Here is a 21,694-nt window from a genome sequence, read left to right as displayed (position 1 = left end):
CTGCACTTGCTCAAACTACTTAAATGCTCTGAGCCTGAGTTTTATCATCTGTGAAAAGGAGGTATCAATATGCACATTACAGATAATGTATATTAAAATCACCAGTCACAGAGTAGGGGCTGCCATTGTCATGTTCTGTGCATTCTGAGATATCATTTGGGGAACCAATGTGATCCCAGTGTAGTAAGTATAGACTACCAGTTAGTCAAAACTATATCTTATAGTATAATTTACAGCAATGTGTTTGTAAACGCAGAAATATTATTTTTTTTGGAAGTATCCAATACTTACAACTGTTTCTGAACTTTAAAAATCAGTGACCTCAGGCATATTTGCATGGACATAAAAGTGACAGATGCGTCTTCCTTTGTGGAAATTATCTCCTAATCCCAAAAGATTGAAAGAGGAAGTAAAAAGACAACAATGAATGAGAAGCTCTATGCTAATCACAAGCCCCTGTGAATCCAGAGGTGCATCTTTCTTTGAGAGGGCGTGGTAGCATCCCATCAAAGCATAAAACCACAGGAGAGTTGGGTTGCAAGGTATCCTATAGCCCCATTAGTTATTTTCATTGTGCAAGGATGGTGAACCCTGCATTGGATGGAAAAATTAAGCTCAAATTATGAAGAGCTGGTAACAATTCCTATAGCAAAATAAGCCATATTTCTATGCTTTGTCATATAAAAAGGATACAAACAAAGTAGTAGGTGCAGTGGTGAAGAACACAGGCTTTGACACTCTGCGGACGTGGGTTCTAGTCTTAGCTCTGCCATTAACACTCTGTATCCCAGTGCAAATTATATAACCTCTTAGGGCCTGCCTTCCCTCATCTGTACAATGGGCATACTACGTAGAGTTGTGAAGAATAAAGGAGATGATGCACGTTAAGTACTTTGCCAGTGCCAGGCATGACAGCACTTCACAAGTAGGAGCAGTTGTCAATGGTTGTTATTTAAATATAAGAGCATCGGTGGTTCAGTTGTGGAATTCCTACCTTCCATGCAGGAGACCCAGGTTCAATTCTGGCCAATGCACCTCATGCACAGCCACCACCTGTCTATCATTGGAGGCTTGCGTGTCGCTATGGTGTTGAACAAGTTGCAGTGGAGCTTTCAGGCTAAGACAGACTAGGAAGAAAGGCCTGGCGATGATCTACTTCCAAAAATCAGACAATGAAAACCCTATGGATCACAACAGTCCAATCCACAACCAATCATGGGGATGGAGCAGGACTGGGCAGTGTTTCATTCTATTCTGAGTGGAGTCGCCACAATTCAAGGGCAATTGGATAGCAGCTAACAATAAAAACAGCATTTAAATATGAGACAGTGTTTCTTTCTCACTCTGAAATGTAAGCACAAACATGTGGTAATGGCTCTACATTGAACTTTGACTCTGATTGGGATTCTATTGGTCAACATAAAAAACCAAAAACCAAACCCCTTGCCAAGTCGATTCTGACTCATAGTGATCCTATACGACAGAGTAGAACTGCCCTATAGGGTTTCCAAGGAGTGGCTGGTGGATTCATTCCAAGGAGTGGCTGGTGGATTCGTTCCAAGAAGTGGCTGGTGGATTCAAACTGCCAACCTTTTGGTTAGCAGCCAAGCTCTTAACCAAAATGCCACCAGGGCTCCAGTCAACATAAAGTACATATAAAACTCTCCTATTTCAGGCTGCTGAGAATCTTGAAATCCCGGCTTCCTAAGTGGGACATCAGTGAACTGAAATTGTTTGATAAGATCAAGCAACCCTTCAGACTACCTGTAACATGGAAGAAAGTTAGGCATTTTAAACTAGACAGCCTAGCTGCTAGATAATTTAAAACATGGATAGTTGGTTCTACCCCTTAACTTCTTACAAATCAAAATCAAACTTGCGGTTCACATCGTGCCCAATGCCGACCATGGATGAATGGTTGAGAAGCAACTGCTTGAAGCTGAATTTTTCATGAAGTAGAAGAGATAAAGATGACAGAATCTGTTGTGGGCTATCAAGACAACATTTTCTTTCGCAAAGATGTTTACAATCCCAATGCATCCGCTTATTCAACAGCCACCTCTTTCCTCTCAGGCGAACTCAAGTCTGCTTAGTAAACTGTTTTGTGCAGACTTCGCAACTCTTTTCCTTTGATGTGGGCCTTGCAGAAGTGTGGTCTCTCTTTGACCCTCTTGTACCCCCAGGCTTCCGTATCTGCTGCAGTCCCTGGTAACAACAGCAGTCCCTGGTAACAACAGAGCTTGGCATTAACTGTGAGTTTAGATGCTCACTGTGCCAGAGGCAAAGAATTTTCCTGAGAGACCTTGGTCCTCCATCTTTCCAGCAGTGACTTGCAAAGTTTAATTTGCCTAAGAATCACCTGGGATACTCTTTAAAACTGCAAATTCCATGACATCCCCCTCCCTTTCCCATCTTGTGGGTCTGGGGTAGGGTTCTGGACTTTGTAATTTTTATAAGCATCAGTTGTTCTGATATAGGTGGTTATTGGAAGAGGCTTGGAAAAATGTTATTTTATAAGTATCACAAGGATTCCTAATTTATAAAATTTGTGATCATAAACAAAAGGTATAGAAGATAAATATATCCATAGCCTGAATTGGTTCACATATATTATCAGATATCCTACTGACTGTGTCTTTAACTTCTTTTTCCTGATCTATTTAGCAGTAGAGTAAGAACAACAAAACGGCCAATAGTAATACTAACAAAAAGCCCAACCCATTGCCGTCGAGTAGATACTGACTCATAGCAACCCTATAGGGCAGAGAAGAACTGCCCCATAGGGTTTCCAATGAGTGGCTGGTGGATTTGAACTGACGACCTTTTGGTTAGCAGCCTGAGCTCTTAACCACTGTGCCACAAGGGCCTTTAAAAGAGGCTACTGCTTTTCAAGCAGAGATGCAGGCACTACATGGAGTAAAAGCTTGGCCTTTGGGGGGAACTGGTGGTGATGGCATTTACTACTACCTGACCTTGAGCCACTATTTCCTAACTGATAAAATGGAGATAGTATTTACTTCATGGGATTGTCCTAGGGACTTAGCAAATACACAAGCCTGTCCCAGTGCCCTAGCACATACTAGACACTCCCTGCTAGTTCCCTCCTCAGTCTCTCCCCAACAAAGGCAGTAAAAAAAAAAAAAAAAAAATCCATTGCTGTTGAGTCAATTCCTACTCATAGCGACCCCATGTGTTACAGGGTAGAACTGCTCCATAGGGTTTTCGTGGCTGTAATCTTTAAGGAAGGAGCCCTGGTGGTGCAGTGGATAAGCAATCGATTGCTAACTGAAAGGTCAGTGGTTCAAACCGCCAGCTGCTCTGCGGGAGAAAGATGTGGCAGTCTGCTTCCGTAAAGATTACAGTCTTGGAAACCCTATGGGCCAGTTCTCTGTCCTGCAGGGTCACTGTGAGTTGGAATCGACTGGACAGCTGTGGGTTTTGGTTTAATCCTTACAAAGGCTGATCGCCAGGCCTTTCTTCATGGTGCCACGAGGTGGATCCGAACTACTAACCTTTAGGTTTGTAGTTGAGCACAGGAGCAGTTGAAGGATGCACTGTCTCTGTACTGTACACTCAGGACCATTTACCTTCCAGCTTTTCACCAATGTTCTGTGCTTGGCCCACCATCTATCTGTCTGTCATACTATGGTGACTTGCATGTTGCTGTGATGCTGGAAGCTATACTACCAGTATTTTAAATACCAGCAGGCCCACTCATGATGGACAGGTTTCAGCGGAGCTTCCATACTGAGACAGACTAGGAAGAAAGGCCTGGCAATCTGCTTTTGAACACTAGTCAATGAAAACCCTGTAGATCACAACAGAACATTGTCCATACAGTGCTGAAGGCGAACCCCCTAGGTTGGAAGGCACTCACAATACACAGTGGGCTTCACAACTGTGAAGATGGTGCAGAACCAGGCAGTGTTTAGTTCTGTTGTACACAAGGTCACCATGATTGGGAGCTGACTCAACGGCAACCAACAACACCAACATCAACAACTGTACTTGGCAGGTTTAGAAATATGTTCAGTCCCCATGAACTTCTCCACATTAACTGAGCTCACAGTCACTACCTTTTACCTGAAACATGAGATCGTAGAATATAATTTCTAAGGTAAAAGGAAGACAGACCGAACCAGTGTCCTGTACAGTAGAGCTACTACCGATGAGTCAGAGCCATAAAGAAGAGAGTGTTTCATCACACTGACGGGTGGATTTTCTGTGCCATCTGGAGATGAGGAACAGAGAATAACCAACTAGACTCACAACACTGCCTCTTCCCTGCACGCAGGACCAAAGAGACACTGGCACATTCTTACCTTCCAACTCCTTTTCATTCTAACTACGTGAAGACCATCAACTCTAAAAAAAAGCACTGCTTGTCCAGATATTCTATACTGCTTGCTGAAGGGAAGGACGTATGATTTAGATACCAGATCTGAAGGGGGCAGGGATGGCATTCTTTTGAGGAATTTTAAGGCTTGAAATTATGTCCTTGTTCATAGAAGAGCAAACCAGTATTGGTATACACACAGGGAGAGAGAAACAGTCAACCTTTTTCTCAGAAAATATTCTGACAAGTGAATTTATGTGAGCACTTGGTTAGGATCCAAAGCTTTGTGTCATTCAAGGACAAAGTGACTTTAGCCTAAAATATTTCTTAAAACTAATATTATCTGGTGACTACTATTTCCATAGGAGTTCCTCTGTGTGAGCACCATGGAAATGGCTTGTTTTTGTTTTTTTTTTTTAAAAAAAAAAAAAAAAAAAAACTATATCCATAAATAGCTGAGGACTTGGTCTGGTGAGTGAGATCATATAATATTCACCACTTAAATGTTCTTGACCTTACATAAGGATTGATTCCTGAAAATTTTCCTGGAGGTAAAGGGATCATTTAAAAATAAGCAATGTATCACTCTTCTAATGAAAGAATGAACCAATAAAATAAATAAAACTGCCCTAATCTAAAATCACAAAAATTTATCTTCTTTTAAGCATGAAGAAAAAGGGGGAAAAAAATCTCTAAGCCAAGTATTTTTCATGGAAGATGACATTTAAATCAGAAATCACTTAACAATGGATTGGCCTGAAATTTAAAATGCATTATCTGGGATTAATGGCTAGCACATTCACATGTACCTAGAGCAGAGTGATCACATTTCACTTTTCCTTTTAAACTAATTTCATGTGACAGGAGAGTGTTCGAAACCCACGTTCTGTTCCGAACTCCTGTTTGCATTCACTGAAAATATCTGCAAAGCGGATTCTTAAATTCTGTTTATTTTTCTGAAATAACTGAAGATTTTTTGAAGGAGACTACCAGTACTTCACAAAACACTGTGATTAACAAGGGTGAAGCTTCTAAAATGAAACTTTAAGGCACAATTTCAATTGGGTAGTAGTGAAAGATATGATAAGAACTTGTTCATTTGCATTAATTGAACAGCCATTGAACGTCATTAATTTTTCTTGAGAAATAACTGCACAGCCTGTTGAATCAGAAGGAAATTGAACTGAAAATCAAGAACTTTCTATTCTTGACCATTTTTCTTGTTTGTTTTGTTTTCTATTTCTAGTCAAAATGGTTGTTGTTTGTTTTCTCAGTCTTACTTTTATGACCAATCCTAGTTACTTTTTCTCTCCATATCTGGGTTTTTGTCACATAACAAAATGGGGATATTAATTCTCAGCAATACTGGGAAGATGAATGAACAAATAAAGGACTGGGAAACTTGTTATGGTCAGTGTGAACCAGAGCCTCAGTCACGTTTCAGATCAATGCTCTTTTCAAAATAAGTTGAGTTATGAAAGATTATATGTATATGTTCTAAGCATCTTGAATTTTACCATCAGTGAAACAAGCCCAGATCTCTAACCTGGCCAACGTGCAGAGGAAAGCTTCGTATTATGCCCTGTATCCAACGTTTGTCTGTCAGTTTCTCATACTATGGTAGCTTGTGTGTTGCTATGATGCAGGAAGCGATGCCACCAGAATATCAAATACCAGCAGGGTCACCCATCAGAGCTTCCAGACTAAGACAGACTAGGAGGATGACATGCTAGGCCTGGCTATCTACTTCCAAAAATTAGCCAGTGAAAACCTTATGGATCACAGCAGAATATTGTCCAACAGACTGCTAGAAGATAAGCACCTCAGGTTGGAAGGCACTGAAAATGTACACAGTGGACTCAGGCATACCAATAATCATGAAGAAGATGCAAGCAACGTTTTGTTTTGTTGTATATGGGGTCTTCATGAGTTGGAGCCAACGCGACAAAAACTAATAATAGCAAAATACCCTGTATGGAGCAGAGGTCCAAGACGTAGACCTAAGAAAGGGTTTTCTTGCTTTTAACTCTGGCTGACATGTCACTGAGTGCTAAAGATCTATTAGGGAATGACTATGCTGGCTACCACTTTGAATTAATTTAGCTGTCAGACAACTCTGGTTGGGTGTTGTTCTTTAACCTTTCTTACCTGAGTTATTGCCATGAACAAGATCAATGTAACCCTCAGTCTTGGTGGGTATTTAAAGGAGAAATGTGTAATGAAGAATCAGGAATATTTCAGATGAATGTCTTACCTGTGCCTAAATCTGTGTATTGAACAGATATTACACATCTAGACTAAGAATTAAAATCAAGAAACATCTGATGGAGAAAGGTATCAAATAAGTTACATTCTTACAGTCCTTCACTTCATTTGTTTCTTGATTCCATGGCTGAATATTCTAGTTCATCGTAAACTCTGTTTATAGGTAATACACTCTCCACCTGTGTTCAGCTGCATTCTGACCTCGGCGTCACCTCAGCTGTGCCTCGCCATCTTAGTTATGGTCACTGACCTTTTGTCTAACCTAGGTAAAGTCCTCTTCCCTTCCTAGTCATATCCAGAGATAGTCCTCTAACTGATCCAACTGTTCTCAAAGTACACTCCAAAACCTGTTGCTGTCGATTCAATTCCGACTCATAGCAACACTATAGGACAGAGCACAACTGCCCCATAGGGTTTCCAAGGAGTGGCTGGTGGATTTGAACTGCTGACCTTTTGGTTAGCAGCCGAGCTCTTAACCACTGTGCCACCAGGAAACCCTTAAAATAAATATGGGGAAAGTTTTGAAAATAGTAGTAGTGTGTTCTTTTTCTCCTTTACATGGTAATTCTCAAGCCCTGTTTTAAAAAATTGCCACAAAACTGCATAGGGTTCCCTTTCTTTTTTTGCCGGGAAGTGGAGGAAGATGGTGGGGTGTGTATGTACCCATGAATGTCTGTCTTTGATTCTTTATTTTGCTTAATGTTATGTAACCAAAGAACAAGTTCAAAAGGTATCGTCTTTTATTTAAAGATTATAAAAACCTACATCGATAGGGGGAAATTATACTTGATAACGAAATAGTATAAAAATGCAGAGAATGAAACCGACTTGAGGACACTCTCATATCCAATTTAATCTACATACTCACACACCTGGACACCCCGCTGTGAATTTAATATTATTGTCCATATTTTACAGAGCAGAAAACTGAGTCTCACAATAGGTGATGCATACAAAGTCACAGAGCTAGTAAGTGAAGAAACTTGGATTTGAAACCAGAATTTTCTAGCACCATTTATCCTTTTCCACTTAACCAAGCTGTTTTCTCCTCTCTATGGAGCTTTATAATGATAATAACCCAACTATCATTTATTAAGAATCTTCTATGTACTGTGTGGAGTCCCTGGGTAATGCAAACAGTTAGCATGCTCGGCTGCTAACTGAAAGTTTGGAAGTTCGAAGTCCCCCAGATAAGCCTCGGAAGAAAAGCCTGGCAATCTACCTCCAAAAAATCAGTCATTGAGAACCCTGTGGAGCACAGTTCTACTCTAACACATATGAGGTTGCTATGAGTTGGAGTCAACTCAATGGCAACTGGTTTGATTTTTTTGATTTATGGACTGTGTACCTTACATATATTATCATAAAATCTTTTGCTACTCTAAGATATGGAGTTGCTATCATCACTATTTTACACTTGAGGAAACTCAGACTCAAAAAGCTCGGGCAACTTGGCCAAGCTAAGAAGCAGCAGAGCCAGGACTCAGACACTGATAGATGTGTTTCCAGAGGCCAAGTGCTTCTTCTAACTAGCCCTGTCGCCTCACACTCTGTGAACAAATAATGTTCCATTGTTGAATGATGCACCATTTTTCAAAATTTATGATCATATTGCCTATGAGAGACGTGTCCCCTTCCTCAATCCTCCCACCATCCACCACCACTTTTCAAACATCGCACCACCCCGCCAGCCTGCATTTTTTGCTTAGATAACCAACAGATTCTCACCACCATTACAGGGAAAATATAACACAGCACACAGTAAAGCAAACTCATAAACTATTTATGTAAATTGATTTAGTTTAGAGCAAGTTTATATACATAAATGATTCGTGCTTAGCAAGAGTTGGATTCCGAAATGAAGATGCAAAGCGTGGGGCAAAAAGAAGTGCTGGATGCTCTAACCATCCCCATGTAGAAATTAAGTTCACACTTGGGTCTAGAGGCACAGACAGGTATAACCACCTGGTGCCCTCTCATAGCACAAGGGTGTCATACCTCCACCATGAACCTTCTTAGTTTAGTCCTTTCTCTAAAGCAGATCACTTCTCTTCTGTAAATTTTTCCACAGAGAAAAACAAGAAATAAGTCAGCATTGCAAAGGGTATGGAAGAAATACAAAGCCTAGCCCCTACCCTCAAGGATCTTACAATCTATGTCTCCTAGACGTTTGTTAGAGTCCTGCTTACATAAGCTTTCCTCTAGCCAGTGTGGCAAAATGGAAGATGCAATGGCCGGGGAGTCAGAAAACTTGGGTTCAAGCCTGGGTTTACAATACCCTGAATGATCTGGGCAAGTCACTGGGCCTCTCGGCATCACAGCATCCTCATCTGTAACGTGGGGCTATTATTTGCCTGTCTACCTCCAAAGATTGTAGTAATTGAAGCAGAAACTGCTGACTCTCCGTGTAGAGGATTTTATAGTTAACAAAGCATTATTTGCGTACATTATCTCATTGGAAGAGCACATCAACATTGTCAGTTAAGTATAATTATAATTATTACCATTTTGTGAGATAGTCTTTGCAAACAGGAAAAAAAAAACCAAACCTGTTGCTGTCGAGTCCGATGCATAGCAACCCTATAGGACAGAGTAGAACTGCCCCATAGGATTTCCAAGGCTGTGAATATTTACAGAAGCAGACTGCCACATCTTTCACCCGTGGAGTGGCTGGTGGGTTTGAACTGCTGACCTTTCAGTTAATAGCCGAGTGCTTAACCACTGTGCCACCAGGACTTCTTGCAGACAGAAGGGTACCACGTAAATACTTCTACTGTGAAAAGAAATCAATGGTTTCAAAGGCAGCACAAAGAAGATTGTTAGCATATGTGATCCTTACTTCAGGTGAAGGGAAAAACCATAAAAAATAAGTAATTAAGAGTAAGTACGTCACTGTCTAGTTTAAATTAAATGGCTCATTGCACGAAGTGCCAAGCCAAGAATGCTAGTGGGCAGAGACCCAGCTTGCACTTGGCTCTCTTGGACATGTGCCCTGGTGCCACGTATCTTATTCTAAATTGCGCCAAAGAGCCATATGGGCTAGTGGGGGCCTCAGTTAATGCGTCAAGAAAGAATTATTTATGTAATAGCCATGGATGCAAATAAAGTTCTGTGTCCTCCACTCTACAGTATGATCTTTTTCTCTTAAAAATTGCTCTGATTACATCAGTCTGGATAAGCTAGGTAATGCAGCAGTAACAAACCACCCCAAGATCTTGAAGGTGTATCATAACAAAGATTTATTTCTCACTCAAGCTACACGTCCATACCATGTGGGCTGTTGCTCATCTCCACATCTCATACTCCAGAACCCAGGGTGATGGTGTAGCCACCATCTTGAACATTGCCAATTGCCCAGGTAGAGGAGTCAAAGGGCTCCAGAAGGTCTCACACAAGCAATTAAAGGCTGTGGCCTGGAAGTGACACACCCATAACTTCACTCCCAACTCATCGGTAACCGAACCACAAGGGAGCCAGGAAGCACAGTCCTACCATGCGCCTGAAAGTGGGGAGAAGCAGGGATGTTTTGCAGGTAGTACTAATGACCACTGCACTTACATTCATTGTGGAAACCTTTAGGGACTGATTTGCCTTCAGAAAGAGCAGCAGTACAGGTTCTGCGTTGCACAAGTGAAAGGCTGTGAAAAAATAATAAGAGCTTATTTGTGATTTTGTGGCATTGGAACGTTATTCCTATATTTTCCACCCTTAATAGAAATAAGCGTGCTTATTATTTTTCATTAATTATGTCAAGAAATATTGAAACATTAAAAAGAATAAATGTTTTTTCATAAGAAGGCTGTGTCTGAAAAACAATTAATTCTGGAAATTATTTCCTTTACATGAGAATATATGTATGTGTGTGTGTTTATAGTATACAAATGTATGTATATATTTACAGTATATAAATGTGTACATATAGTATATAAATGTATATATATAGTATATAAATGTATGTGTATATATATGTATGTCCTTAGTTGAAATGACAGATGTGTATAGAATAAAGCAAGAGGAATGTGATGCAGCCTCTGTATCTAAGCAGAGTAGACTGTTTCCCAAGAGGTGAAAAAGTCCCAAAGTAAAACATCCTGGAAAATGAAAGCCTTTTATTTTCATCATACACAGACGTGCAGTCCTAAAGAATAGTCTCCATTCTTGGAAAAGTGGATGGCCTGAAGCCTTCCCGTCCTCAAGTGGGATTCATAGAATACTCTCTCCAGCACACATATATTCTTTTTTGTTAAAGAAAAAAAAAAAACTAGACAGATGAGTTTAAAATGGGATTTTTGGAAATGCTGTTAACAAGTTTGGGAGGAGTAATCAGGCAGATATAAATGCTGGCCCTGGGGATGACTTACGTATAATGTGTTGAAAACGAGGAGCATTTCAAGAATTGTTTTCCTGCTGTATTATTGGAATGCTGTCATCTAAATATGGTACTGTGAAACACTATCATATCTGGTGGGAGCTGGAATATACTTTGTTTTACAATCCTATGGGGGGAAAATATTTTGGCAGTTGGATGAGAATCCGAGAGAACGAAGATTCACACCGACATCAGTCACAGTCTGCTCATGAAGTGATATTCATTCCAAACACAAATGTGTTATACATAGATTGTTATTTAACATACATTTAATTATTCCTTTCATTAACTTTGTCCTAATTGCTTCCGAGTATTATTTGCCTTTGGTGGAACAATCTTGTTATTTTTATGATCTCAGAAAATCAGGATCGGGAATAATTACATCAGGTGTAAGCTGCACCTCTAAGTGTTTATTTTCAAAAACACACACAAAACCAGGAAGGCCTGGTTACCAAAGGCCATTTCATATAGCAATATCATAAGCATATTTACTGGTATTTGTTTCAATTTTGGCATCTAACCGTTAATGTTTTTAAGTTCTGTTTTACAGTTGCTATATTAAGCATAATAACCACTCGAAACATGTTGCTTAAATAGCAGAGAAACGACAGAAGCCAAGGAGGATTTTAATGACAAACTCCCCTTCAGCAACATTGCCACCAACCGGAGTGTGTCTGCCTGCATGTTTAGCTTAGGGTCGGGTGGCGCATGAAAAGCATTTGCAGTTGAATAATCTTCCCCCAGCTCAATAACACAAAGTTAGAAGAATAGCTTCACTGATTTCCAAACAACCAGAACCGCAGCAACCTTGCAATTTCCACTGCCACGTGAAAAGGAGAGATGAAAAGAGTTCTAGGATAATCCAGGTTAAAGGCCATGAACAAAAGAGGCAACAGTAACTGACAGACTGGTATGACTCTCCTTCCAACTCACTTGAAAATCAGCCATTACAGGAAAGACTTTCAAGATTAGGTGGTTTTGTTTCAGAATATCTGTGGCAACAGACAGCCTATGATCTATGGTGTGAGATGGAAGGACGGAAGATGTCCAAGTTACCGTCACTGGGGAATGAATGTGAATCCAACAGGGTGGGGTGGCATGGAAAGAATTTAATATTTGGAGTTGGGCACATTTAGGTTTGTGGACTGATTCCACCAGTGACTTTGAGAAGATTACTTAATTTCTATGAGCCTCAGGTTTCTCACCTACAGAGTCAGAAATAATATATATTTTCTCCTCATAGGGTTACTGGGAGAATTAAATGAGTTAGGTAGTTCAATGGTGGAATTTTCACCTGCCAAGTGAGACACCAGGGTTCGATTCCCAGCAAACGCATCTCAACTGTTGCCACCACCTGTCTGTCAGTGAGGGCTTGTGTGTTGTTATGATGCTGAACAGGTTTCAATGAAGCTTCCTGACTAAAAGAGACTAGGATGTAGATGATAGTGTTTATTTTATGAGCCAATCTGTTATTTAGCTAAAAGATGACCTCATGGAATACTTTTGGTTCAAGATACAAAGAGTATCTCAAGGTGATAGTCTTAGGGAGTCCCCCGGTGTCAACTGGTCTGGTAAGTCTGGACTTTGTTTTCAGAATTCAAGTTGTTTCACGTCAATCATGCTCCTGATCAGGACGGTCAGTAGTGGTAGCAGGGCACCATCTAGTTCTTCTGGTCTCAGGGTAGATGAGGTCATAGTTTGTGTAGACAGTTATTACTTTTTGAAATATGCCCATTAGTGTAGATGATAATAAGAATGGTTAACATGAGTGTACTTTGTGCCAGACATGTAACAAGCATCTTCCATGTAATCCTCACAACAATCCAATAATGGAGTCACTGTTTCTCACGTTTTTCAGATGAGGAATCTGAAGGCAGAATCGGGCTAGAGGGTGAAGATTCTCCTAAGCATTTCTTGGCACATAAGTCACCGTGGAGGTCCTTGATACCTTAAAAAGAATGTACATAACTCCTACAACTCAAAAGCAAAAAGACAAACAACTCAATTTTAAAATGGGCAAGGACCTGCATAGACACTTCTTCAAAGAAGTTATGCAAATGAATGGCCAATAAGGACATGAAAAGATGCTCAACATCATTAGTCATCAGGGAAATGCAAATCAAAACCACAAAGCGATACCACTTCACACCCACTAGGATGGCTATTATAAAACAAAAATGGGAAATAGCAAGTTGGCAAGGATGTAGAGAAAATGGAGCCCTTGTTCATTGCTGCTGGAAATGTAAAATGGTGCAACCACTGTGGAAAACAGTTTGCAGTTCCTCAAAAAGTTAAACAGAGAACTATCATATGACCCAGCAATTCCACTCATAGGTATATACACAAAGAAGTAAAAGTAGGGAATCAAACAGATATTTGTTCACCAATGTTCATTGCAACACTATTCACAATAGCCAAAAGGTAGAAAACAATCCAAATGTCCATCAACTGATAAATGGATAAACAAAATGTGATATAGACATACAGAGGAATATTATTCAGTCATAAAAAGGAATAAATTTCTGATACATGCCACAGCATGGATGAATCTCGAGAACATTATTCTAAGGGAAATAAACCAGATGCATAAAGGACAAAGATTGTATGATCTCACTTACAGGAAATATCTAGAATAGGCAACTGCATAGAGACAAAAAAAGATTAGTGATTACCAGGGGCTGGGGTAGGGAGGAATGGGAAGTTACTGCTCGAGGTATTGAGACAGTTTTGGAAATAAATGGTGGTACTGGTTGTATCATACTGTGAACGTAATTAATGCTACAGAATGATACACTTAAAAATGGTTAAACTTTTATGTTATGTATATTTTACACAATAAAGTTTAAAAAAAAAAGAAAAGTATATATAAGCCTAGCTGTGTCTCCACAGCTATGTCAGCAAGACCACTGCTGACTCAATCACCACTTTGTCCCTAACGCCCATTACAGGGTTTGTTGTATAGTATGTGTTCAATAAAACCAAAAACCAAAGCTGTTTCAGTCGAGCCGGTTTTGACTCATAGTGACCCTATAGGATAGAGTAGAACTGCCCCACAGGGTTTCCAAGGCTGTAATCTTTACGGGAGGAGACTGTCACATCTTTCTCCCACAGAGCAGCTGGTGGTTTGAACCCCAGCCTTTGGTTAGCAGCAGAGTGCTTAACCACTGTGCTACCTGTGCTCCTTTATGTGTTCAATAAATTTTCATTAGTTCGATGAATAAGTGAATGATAAATATTGCCAAGTTCAGGTCATTACATTGACCCAACAGGCAATTTTAGAGACCCTTGAGCTAGTGAGGAGCCCTGGTGGCAAAGTGCTTAAAAGTTACAGCTGTTAACCAAAAGGTCGCAGTTCAAACCCACTGGCTGCTCCTTGGAAACCCTATGGGGCAGTTCTACTCTGTCCTATAGGGTCATTGTGACTCAGAATCAACTCAAAGGCAACGGGTTTGGTTGGTTTTGAGCTGGTGACAATCAATCATAAGGACTGTTTGTGTAAACTTTCAGCTCACCACTGTACAGCCAAGGAGACTCCAACCATGAAAAGACAGGAAATATTACTAAGCAGAAAATTAAAAGCTATCATCTTGGCTGTTGGCCTTGGTGGCGTTGTTTGTGAAGAAGCAAGTTCAGAAACATTTGGCAGCCTGTGCCTGCCTGTCTGATAAAGCCCAAGAATAAGGAAGGCATCAGAAACGAATTTATTTTCTGATTCATTTTCTATAGGAAGGTTTGTTTTTCCCCCGGCAAGCTACAAAGGGCAACCTAAAAGGCATGAGATTATTAAAAATTAATGCTGAAAGCTGTTATCAGAGGGCTTGCTTATTTTGCTGTTATTAAAAATGCAAAGAGACTGGGTGAAACATTTTCAGCCTTAAAGAGATCTCAGAAAACGTTTTCTTATTATTGAAGTGCAAGCTAAGCAGGGGGACGGTCAGTGATCTTTTCCGCTGACCAGTTTTCCTAATCTTGGGGTCTGAAAAATAAATGTCAGACGAAATATTACATTTTATTTAATAAAGCAAAATAGAAGCAAAGTGATCGGAGTATTAAGGTGAAAAAAATATCCGGTTTTGCTATTTCCATAACAGGCCCTTTGTTTTCATAAAATAAAAACAGGTTTCCGGCTCTTTTGTTGTGACCTAAAAAACTGTGTAAGAAAAATTCCAGAGGGCCAAATTGCAAATCCCTATGTCAATTGTAAATTAAAGGAGGTGGAGGGTTGGGACAGTGACACAGAAGTATGCTGTGGTGAATAGGGAATCATTTCAAACAACTCCAGAAAAGGTATTTTCTAAGAAAGAAATATCTTCATTGCAGACATATTTCTTTACCAAGATGTAGAAATGGCTGGTTGAAAATCTGCTTCTCATGACTGACTGACTAACCCATTCATTCTTAAAAATACTCTTTTCATAAGACCATGTTTAGCTTAGCCCTCACTTTAGATTTAAACAGGAACTAGTAGTACTTCAAGCTATTCACTTTTTCAGTCTAACCACCTTTCTTAGGGAAGGGGCAGGAGAGCCATTTCCAGCCCTGCTATCGCACGCATGCGCACACCCAACACACGAACCAGCGCTTTTTATAGGCTCTGCCTCTCACAGACGCTGGAACTGACAGGAGTATTAACAACAGACCCTTCTTTCAGACACTGGTTGCTTTAGATTCTTGTACAACTTTTTTTTTAAAAAGTGGAAGTCTACACTTTTGACAAAGAAATTGCTGTCTTTCAGGTTTTTTTTTGGGGGGGCGGGGGGGGGTGTTCCAGGAATGTTTACCTCGGTACCTTTTCTAGAAACTGATATGGCTAAATCTGTAACTCTCCTTTTTTTTTTACATATTTGATAATTAAAAAGCAAGTGTGGAAAGCTTATGGTTTTTATTTAACCACAACAGATTTTGCAAAATTCTGTCATGACACATAAATTTGCGTTAATGATCCAGCATCACCTGCTCCAGAAACCTCGGAAACAGGAAGCTGGAAGAACATCCGTGTGTTTTTATGAATCTCGCATAGCTGACTCCGGGCCGGCGTGGAAGATGTGGAGAAACAGAAAGGGCTTAAATGACCGCCTGCTTGTTACAGTTTTTGGCCAAAAGAATAATTGGGTCAAACGCTAGCATGGGTAACCAGAATTAATTATGGTGGATGGAAATATCACATTTTAAATCCTGTAGGAATTCACAATAGTTCAGGTTTTACTACTTTTTTGTGGGACCAGGAAATATGGGAATGACTTTCGTGGAAGGTCGGACTGGCCCAATTTGTATTTCCTTTCAAAGCCCTGGAAGATAGAAATATGTACCACAATGTACGCAGTTGCTGTCACCCGAGAAACTTGTAGGGAAACAAAAATGTGAGCACTTGAACTGCCTTGGTGAATGCTAGAGGAACTAGCTGGATAAAGCGACCTTATCATGCTGGAGAGAAGGCGCAAAACCCTCGCAGGAGCTTCCTAGGAGGTTCACAGACTAGGGGCCGCTGAAACACTGGTAGCCATTAATCTTACCGTCAATCAAAAGCCCTTTTTGTAAAGCAAGTAAGCAATTCCTAATTTATCGCTTTTGTATGCTCAAGTTCTTAAATACCATTATTTCTCGGAGCAGAGAACAGATATTTTAGGACAAATTGTAGCACTAGCATTCCAGGTGTGAGCCAGATGAGGATCAGGTGTTTATTGCACAGTCCCTGTTTGTGGCAGGAATAGGAGCTCTCAGGAGACACGTTGACCCGTTTAACCCTGTAGGCCAGAGTAGAACTGCCCCCATAAGGTTTCCAAGGAGCAGCTGGTGAATTCGAACTGCCAACCTTTTGGTTAGCAGCCTAATGGTTAACCACTGGGCCACTAGGGCTCCAAAATTAAACTAGACTACTAGCCAAAGATTAGTTGTTTGAACCCACCCAGAGGCATCTCAGAAGACAGGCCCGGCGATCTACTTCTGAAAGGTCACAGCCTGCATATCCCTGGTAATCAGAGCATCTCACAAATAGAAATTAACCTTTCTCACAAAATAATAAATGCTGGAGAGGTTGTGGAGAGACTGGAACACTTATACACTGTTGGTGGGAATGTAAAATGGTACAACCACTTTAGAAATTGATTTGGTGCTTCCTTAAAAAGCTAGAAATAGAAGTACCATAAGATCCAGCTATCCCACTCCTTGGAATATATCCTAGAGAAACAAGAGCCACCACACGAATAGATATATGCACACCCATGTTCATTGCAGCACTGTTCACAATAGCAAAAAGATGGAAACAACCTAGGTGCCCATCAACGGACAAATGGATAAACAAATTATGGTATATCCACACAATGAAATATTACCCAATGATAAAGAACAACAATGAAGCTGTGAAACATCGTATAACATGGTGGAAGCTGGAACTTATTATGCTGAGTGAATTCAGTAAGTCACAGAAGGACAAATACTGTATAAGACCACGATTACAAGAACTCAAGACAAGGTTTAAACACAGAAGAAAACACTCTTTGATGGTTATGGGGGTGGGGAGGGAGGGTGAGGGTTATTCACTAACTAGACAGTAGATAAGAATCATCTTAGGTGAAGGGAAAGACAGCACACTCTACAGGGGAAGCAGCACGATTGAACTAAACCAAAGCTAAGAAGTTTCCTGAATACAATCAAATACTTTGAGAGACACAGTAGCAGGGGTAGGGGTCTGGGGACCATGCTTTCAGGGGACATCTAGGTCAACTGGCATAACGAAGCTTATTAAGAAAATGTTCTGCATCGTACTTTGGTGAGTGGCGTCTGGAGTCTTAAAAGCTAGTGAGCGGCTATCTAAGATGCATCAGTTGGTCCCAACCACCTGGAGTAAAGGAGAACGAAGAACACCAAAGACACAAGGAAAGTATCATCCCAAGAAATAGAAAGGGCCACGTAAACCAGAGACTTCATCAGCCTGAGACCAGAAGAACTAGATGGTGCCCGGCTACCACCAATGAACATCCTGACAGGGAACACAACAGAGAGCCCTGATGGAGCAGCAGAAGGACGGGATGCAGAACTCAAATTCTAGTAAGAAGACCAGACTTAATGGTCTGACTGAGACTGGAGGTACCCTGGAAAGCATGGCTCCTGGACTCTCTATCAGCCCAGAACTCAAACAATTTCCAAGGCCAACTCTTCAGATAGGGATTGGACTGGACTGTGGGACACAAAGTGATACTCATGAAGAGTGTGTCTCTTAGTCAAGTAGATACAAGAGACCAGAGGGGCAGCTTCTGTCTAGAGGTGAGATGGGAAGGCAGAGAAGGTTAGGAGCAGGTTGAATGGTCATGGGGAATCAGGGGTGGAAAGGAGGAGTGTGCTGTTGCAGAATGGGGTGAGCAATTAGGGTCACGTAACAATGTATGTATAAAAATTTTGCATAGGGAGACTAACTTGAAATATAAACTTCACTTAACTGCAACAATAAAAAAAAAAGAAAAAAGACTAGCTAGGCAAAATCCTGAAAAGTAAAAAGCAATGTGAAATGACAAAAAAAAAAAAAAAGAAAGAAAGAAATTAACCTTTCTTATCAGCATGTCCCCTGGAGTTCAACACCACTAGTTGTCGACTCATGGCGACCTCGTGTGTGTCAGAGCAGAATTGGGCTCCATAGTGTTTTCAATGGCTGATTTTTCAGAAGTAGATTGCCACACCTTTCTTCTGAGGCTCCTCTGGGTGGACTCTAACCTCCAATCCTTCAGTTAGCAGGGACTCAAGGTAGTGTTAACAAGCTTCTCCTAGAAGTTAACTGAGAGTGGTATGGATCAACCAGCTCTAGTGATGTCAGGCAGCTCAACCAGATTGTTAAGCATTTAGCAACAAACCAAGTGGTACTTTGCATGTTTTGGAGGATTCTTATGTAATGGAAGTCCTGGAATGTCTTATTGAACTGTAAGAGATGCTTACAAAGAGATTGTTTTAGAAAGCTCTTTCATTGGCTCATCCTGCCTGATTTGAGTGTTCAAATAGTCTTGAAAAATCAAACCCACTGGAGTGTAGTGCTTTGCTGTTCACTCTTAGATCCCCAGTTCAACACTGGTCTCAGAAGATGTGCCCAGCTATTCTCGGGATTTGTCATGCTGGCTTTTAAAACATAGATTTTGCCCTGACAATCCGTATTTCTAGCGCCTCTAGCTGATGGCCTGATAATTTCCTGGGAGGGAGAGAGAAACTTTCTCTGACATTCGAACAAAATAATTATTCTCCCAGGTCAGTGCTGGAGTTCAGATCACATGGTATATGAGAGAAGCTTCAGTAGTTTCTCAAAGAGCTCCAGCTTCTTTGACATATAAGAATGACAAGTCAATTTTATTTGCTTTTTTAAATAATTGGGTTATATTAAAGTGATGTCACTGGTACCTGGGAGCAACAGAAAGCACATCCCCTCACCCCCAACAACATTTTTCAGTGGTAGAAATTAATTTTTAATTTCAGTATTATATGGAGAAAAAAATGTATTTCAGGGGTCATGAGGTGGTCTGGTATACGATTTGGTGAGAATTGTATCCCTCATTTTTATTTAAAACCCTATTATTAATAAGATAGATAAATAAAAATATAGTCACATCAGTAAACATGGAATATTCTGGGTTTGTCCTTATCCATGTCCCACTGAAGCTTCAGAAGGATAAAAGGTATGGTTTTTAGACTAAGGTTTAAAAATTAGCTTTATTTTTTACATTTGGCTTTGAATCTCACTTTCCTCATTTGTAAATGAATGTCACATCTATCTCACAGATTGTTGGGGAAATAAGATATGATTGTTTTCAGTTGTCAAAGAGTTGAGCCCGACTCATGGCGACCGCATGTGTGCAGAGTAGAACTGCTCCACAGGGTTTTCTAGGCTGTGACCTTTCAGAAGTAGATCGCCGGGCCTGTCTTCTGAGATGCCCCTGGGTGGGTTCAAACAACCAATCTTTGGCTAGTAGTCTAGTTTAATTTTGGAGCCCTAGTGGCCCAGTGGTTAACCATTAGGCTGCTAACCAAAAGGTTGGCAGTTCGAATTCACCAGCTGCTCCTTGGAAACCTTATGGGGGCAGTTCTACTCTGGCCTACAGGGTTAAACGGGTCAACGTGTCTCCTGAGAGCTCCTATTCCTGCCACAAACAGGGACTGTGCAATAAACACCTGATCCTCATCTGGCTCACACCTGGAATGCTAGTGCTACAATTTGTCCTAAAATATCTGTTCTCTGCTCCGAGAAATAATGGTATTTAAGAACTTGAGCATACAAAAGCGATAAATTAGGAATTGCTTACTTGCTTTACAAAAAGGGCTTTTGATTGACGGTAAGATTAATGGCTACCAGTGTTTCAGCGGCCCCTAGTCTGTGAACCTCCTAGGAAGCTCCTGCGAGGGTTTTGCGCCTTCTCTCCAGCATGATAAGGTCGCTTTATCCAGCTAGTTCCTCTAGCATTCACCAAGGCAGTTCAAGTGCTCACATTTTTGTTTCCCTACAAGTTTCTCGGGTGACAGCAACTGCGTACATTGTGGTACATATTTCTATCTTCCAGGGCTTTGAAAGGAAATACAAATTGGGCCAGTCCGACCTTCCACGAAAGTCATTTCCATATTTCCTGGTCCCACAAAAAAGTAGTAAAACCTGAACTATTGTGAATTCCTACAGGATTTAAAATGTGATATTTCCATCCACCATAATTAATTCTGGTTACCCATGCTAGCGTTTGACCCAATTATTCTTTTGGCCAAAAACTGTAACAAGCAGGCGGTCATTTGTTTTTTTTTTTTTGGAGTGCCTATTTTACGCCAACCATTGTTATAGATGTTGGGGCTACAGATATGAACAAGACCAATATTTCAGTGGGAAAGACAGATAATAAACAGATGAACAAACAAACATAAACAACTGACATATTAACCAGTGGTAAGGTCTCTTCAATGCTAGAATTCTCACTTTCCATGCGAGAGACCCAGGTTCCATTGCGGGCAAATGAACCTCATGCACAGCCACTACCCTCTGCCAGTGGTGGCTTCCATGTTGTTATAATAACGAATAGATTTCAATGGAGCTTCCAGACTAAGACAGACTAGAAAGAAAGGCCTGGTGATCTACTTACAAAAACCCGATGGATCACAACAGAACATTGTCCAGTCCGAAACTGATTATGGGGACGGAGCAGGACTGGGCAGCATTTTCTTCCACTGAGCATGGGGTCACCATGAGCTGGGTTCGCCATGAATCGGGGTCAACTGGACAGCAGCTAAAAACATCATAACAACAAAAAGGTCTCTTCATAGGATGATGTGATAGAGATTCACTGGGTGGCTGTGTAGATTAGATAGCTGGGGAAAAACTCACAGAAGGTGATAGTTAAGTAAAATCTAAATAAGAGCCAATTGTTTGAACAAGGGGAGGAAAATCATTCCTTTTTGCAGGTAAACCATTTGGTGCAAAAGGCCTAAGATGGGAAAAAGCTTGGAGTGTTTCAGTAACAGACCAATGTAATGGCAATATAGCATAAAAAGGGGAGTGTGGGTACAAAAGGTAGATGAGCCGCGTAACAGTTTATAAAGACAATGTTCTACATTCTACCTTGGTGAGTAGCGTCTGGGGTCTTAAAAGCCTGTGAGAAGCCGTCTAAGATACTCCACTGGTCTCATCCCTTCGGGAGCAAGGGAGAATGAAGAGAACAGGATACAAGGAAAAGATTAGTCCGGAGGACTAATGGACCACAGCTACCAAG

At 40.7% G+C, this 21,694-nt stretch overlaps 1 protein-coding gene across 1 annotated transcript in view; it reads left to right on the top strand.

Annotated features, from left to right (window-relative positions):
• GPC6 (glypican 6) overlaps positions 1-21,694 on the top strand; it is a 1,259,037-nt gene that overhangs the window by 1,078,304 nt on the left and 159,039 nt on the right. Inside the window, exon 8 of the mRNA XM_012554142.2 lies at positions 5,495-5,539. Within this exon, the coding sequence (XP_012409596.1) occupies positions 5,495-5,539 (45 nt within the window). The remainder of the gene's footprint in view (positions 1-5,494; positions 5,540-21,694) is intronic.

This window comes from Trichechus manatus, unplaced genomic scaffold, assembly GCF_000243295.1.
Source record: "Trichechus manatus latirostris isolate Lorelei unplaced genomic scaffold, TriManLat1.0 scaffold00013, whole genome shotgun sequence".
Classification (NCBI taxonomy): domain Eukaryota; kingdom Metazoa; phylum Chordata; class Mammalia; order Sirenia; family Trichechidae; genus Trichechus; species Trichechus manatus.
This window is presented reverse-complemented; position numbering and strand designations above follow the sequence as displayed.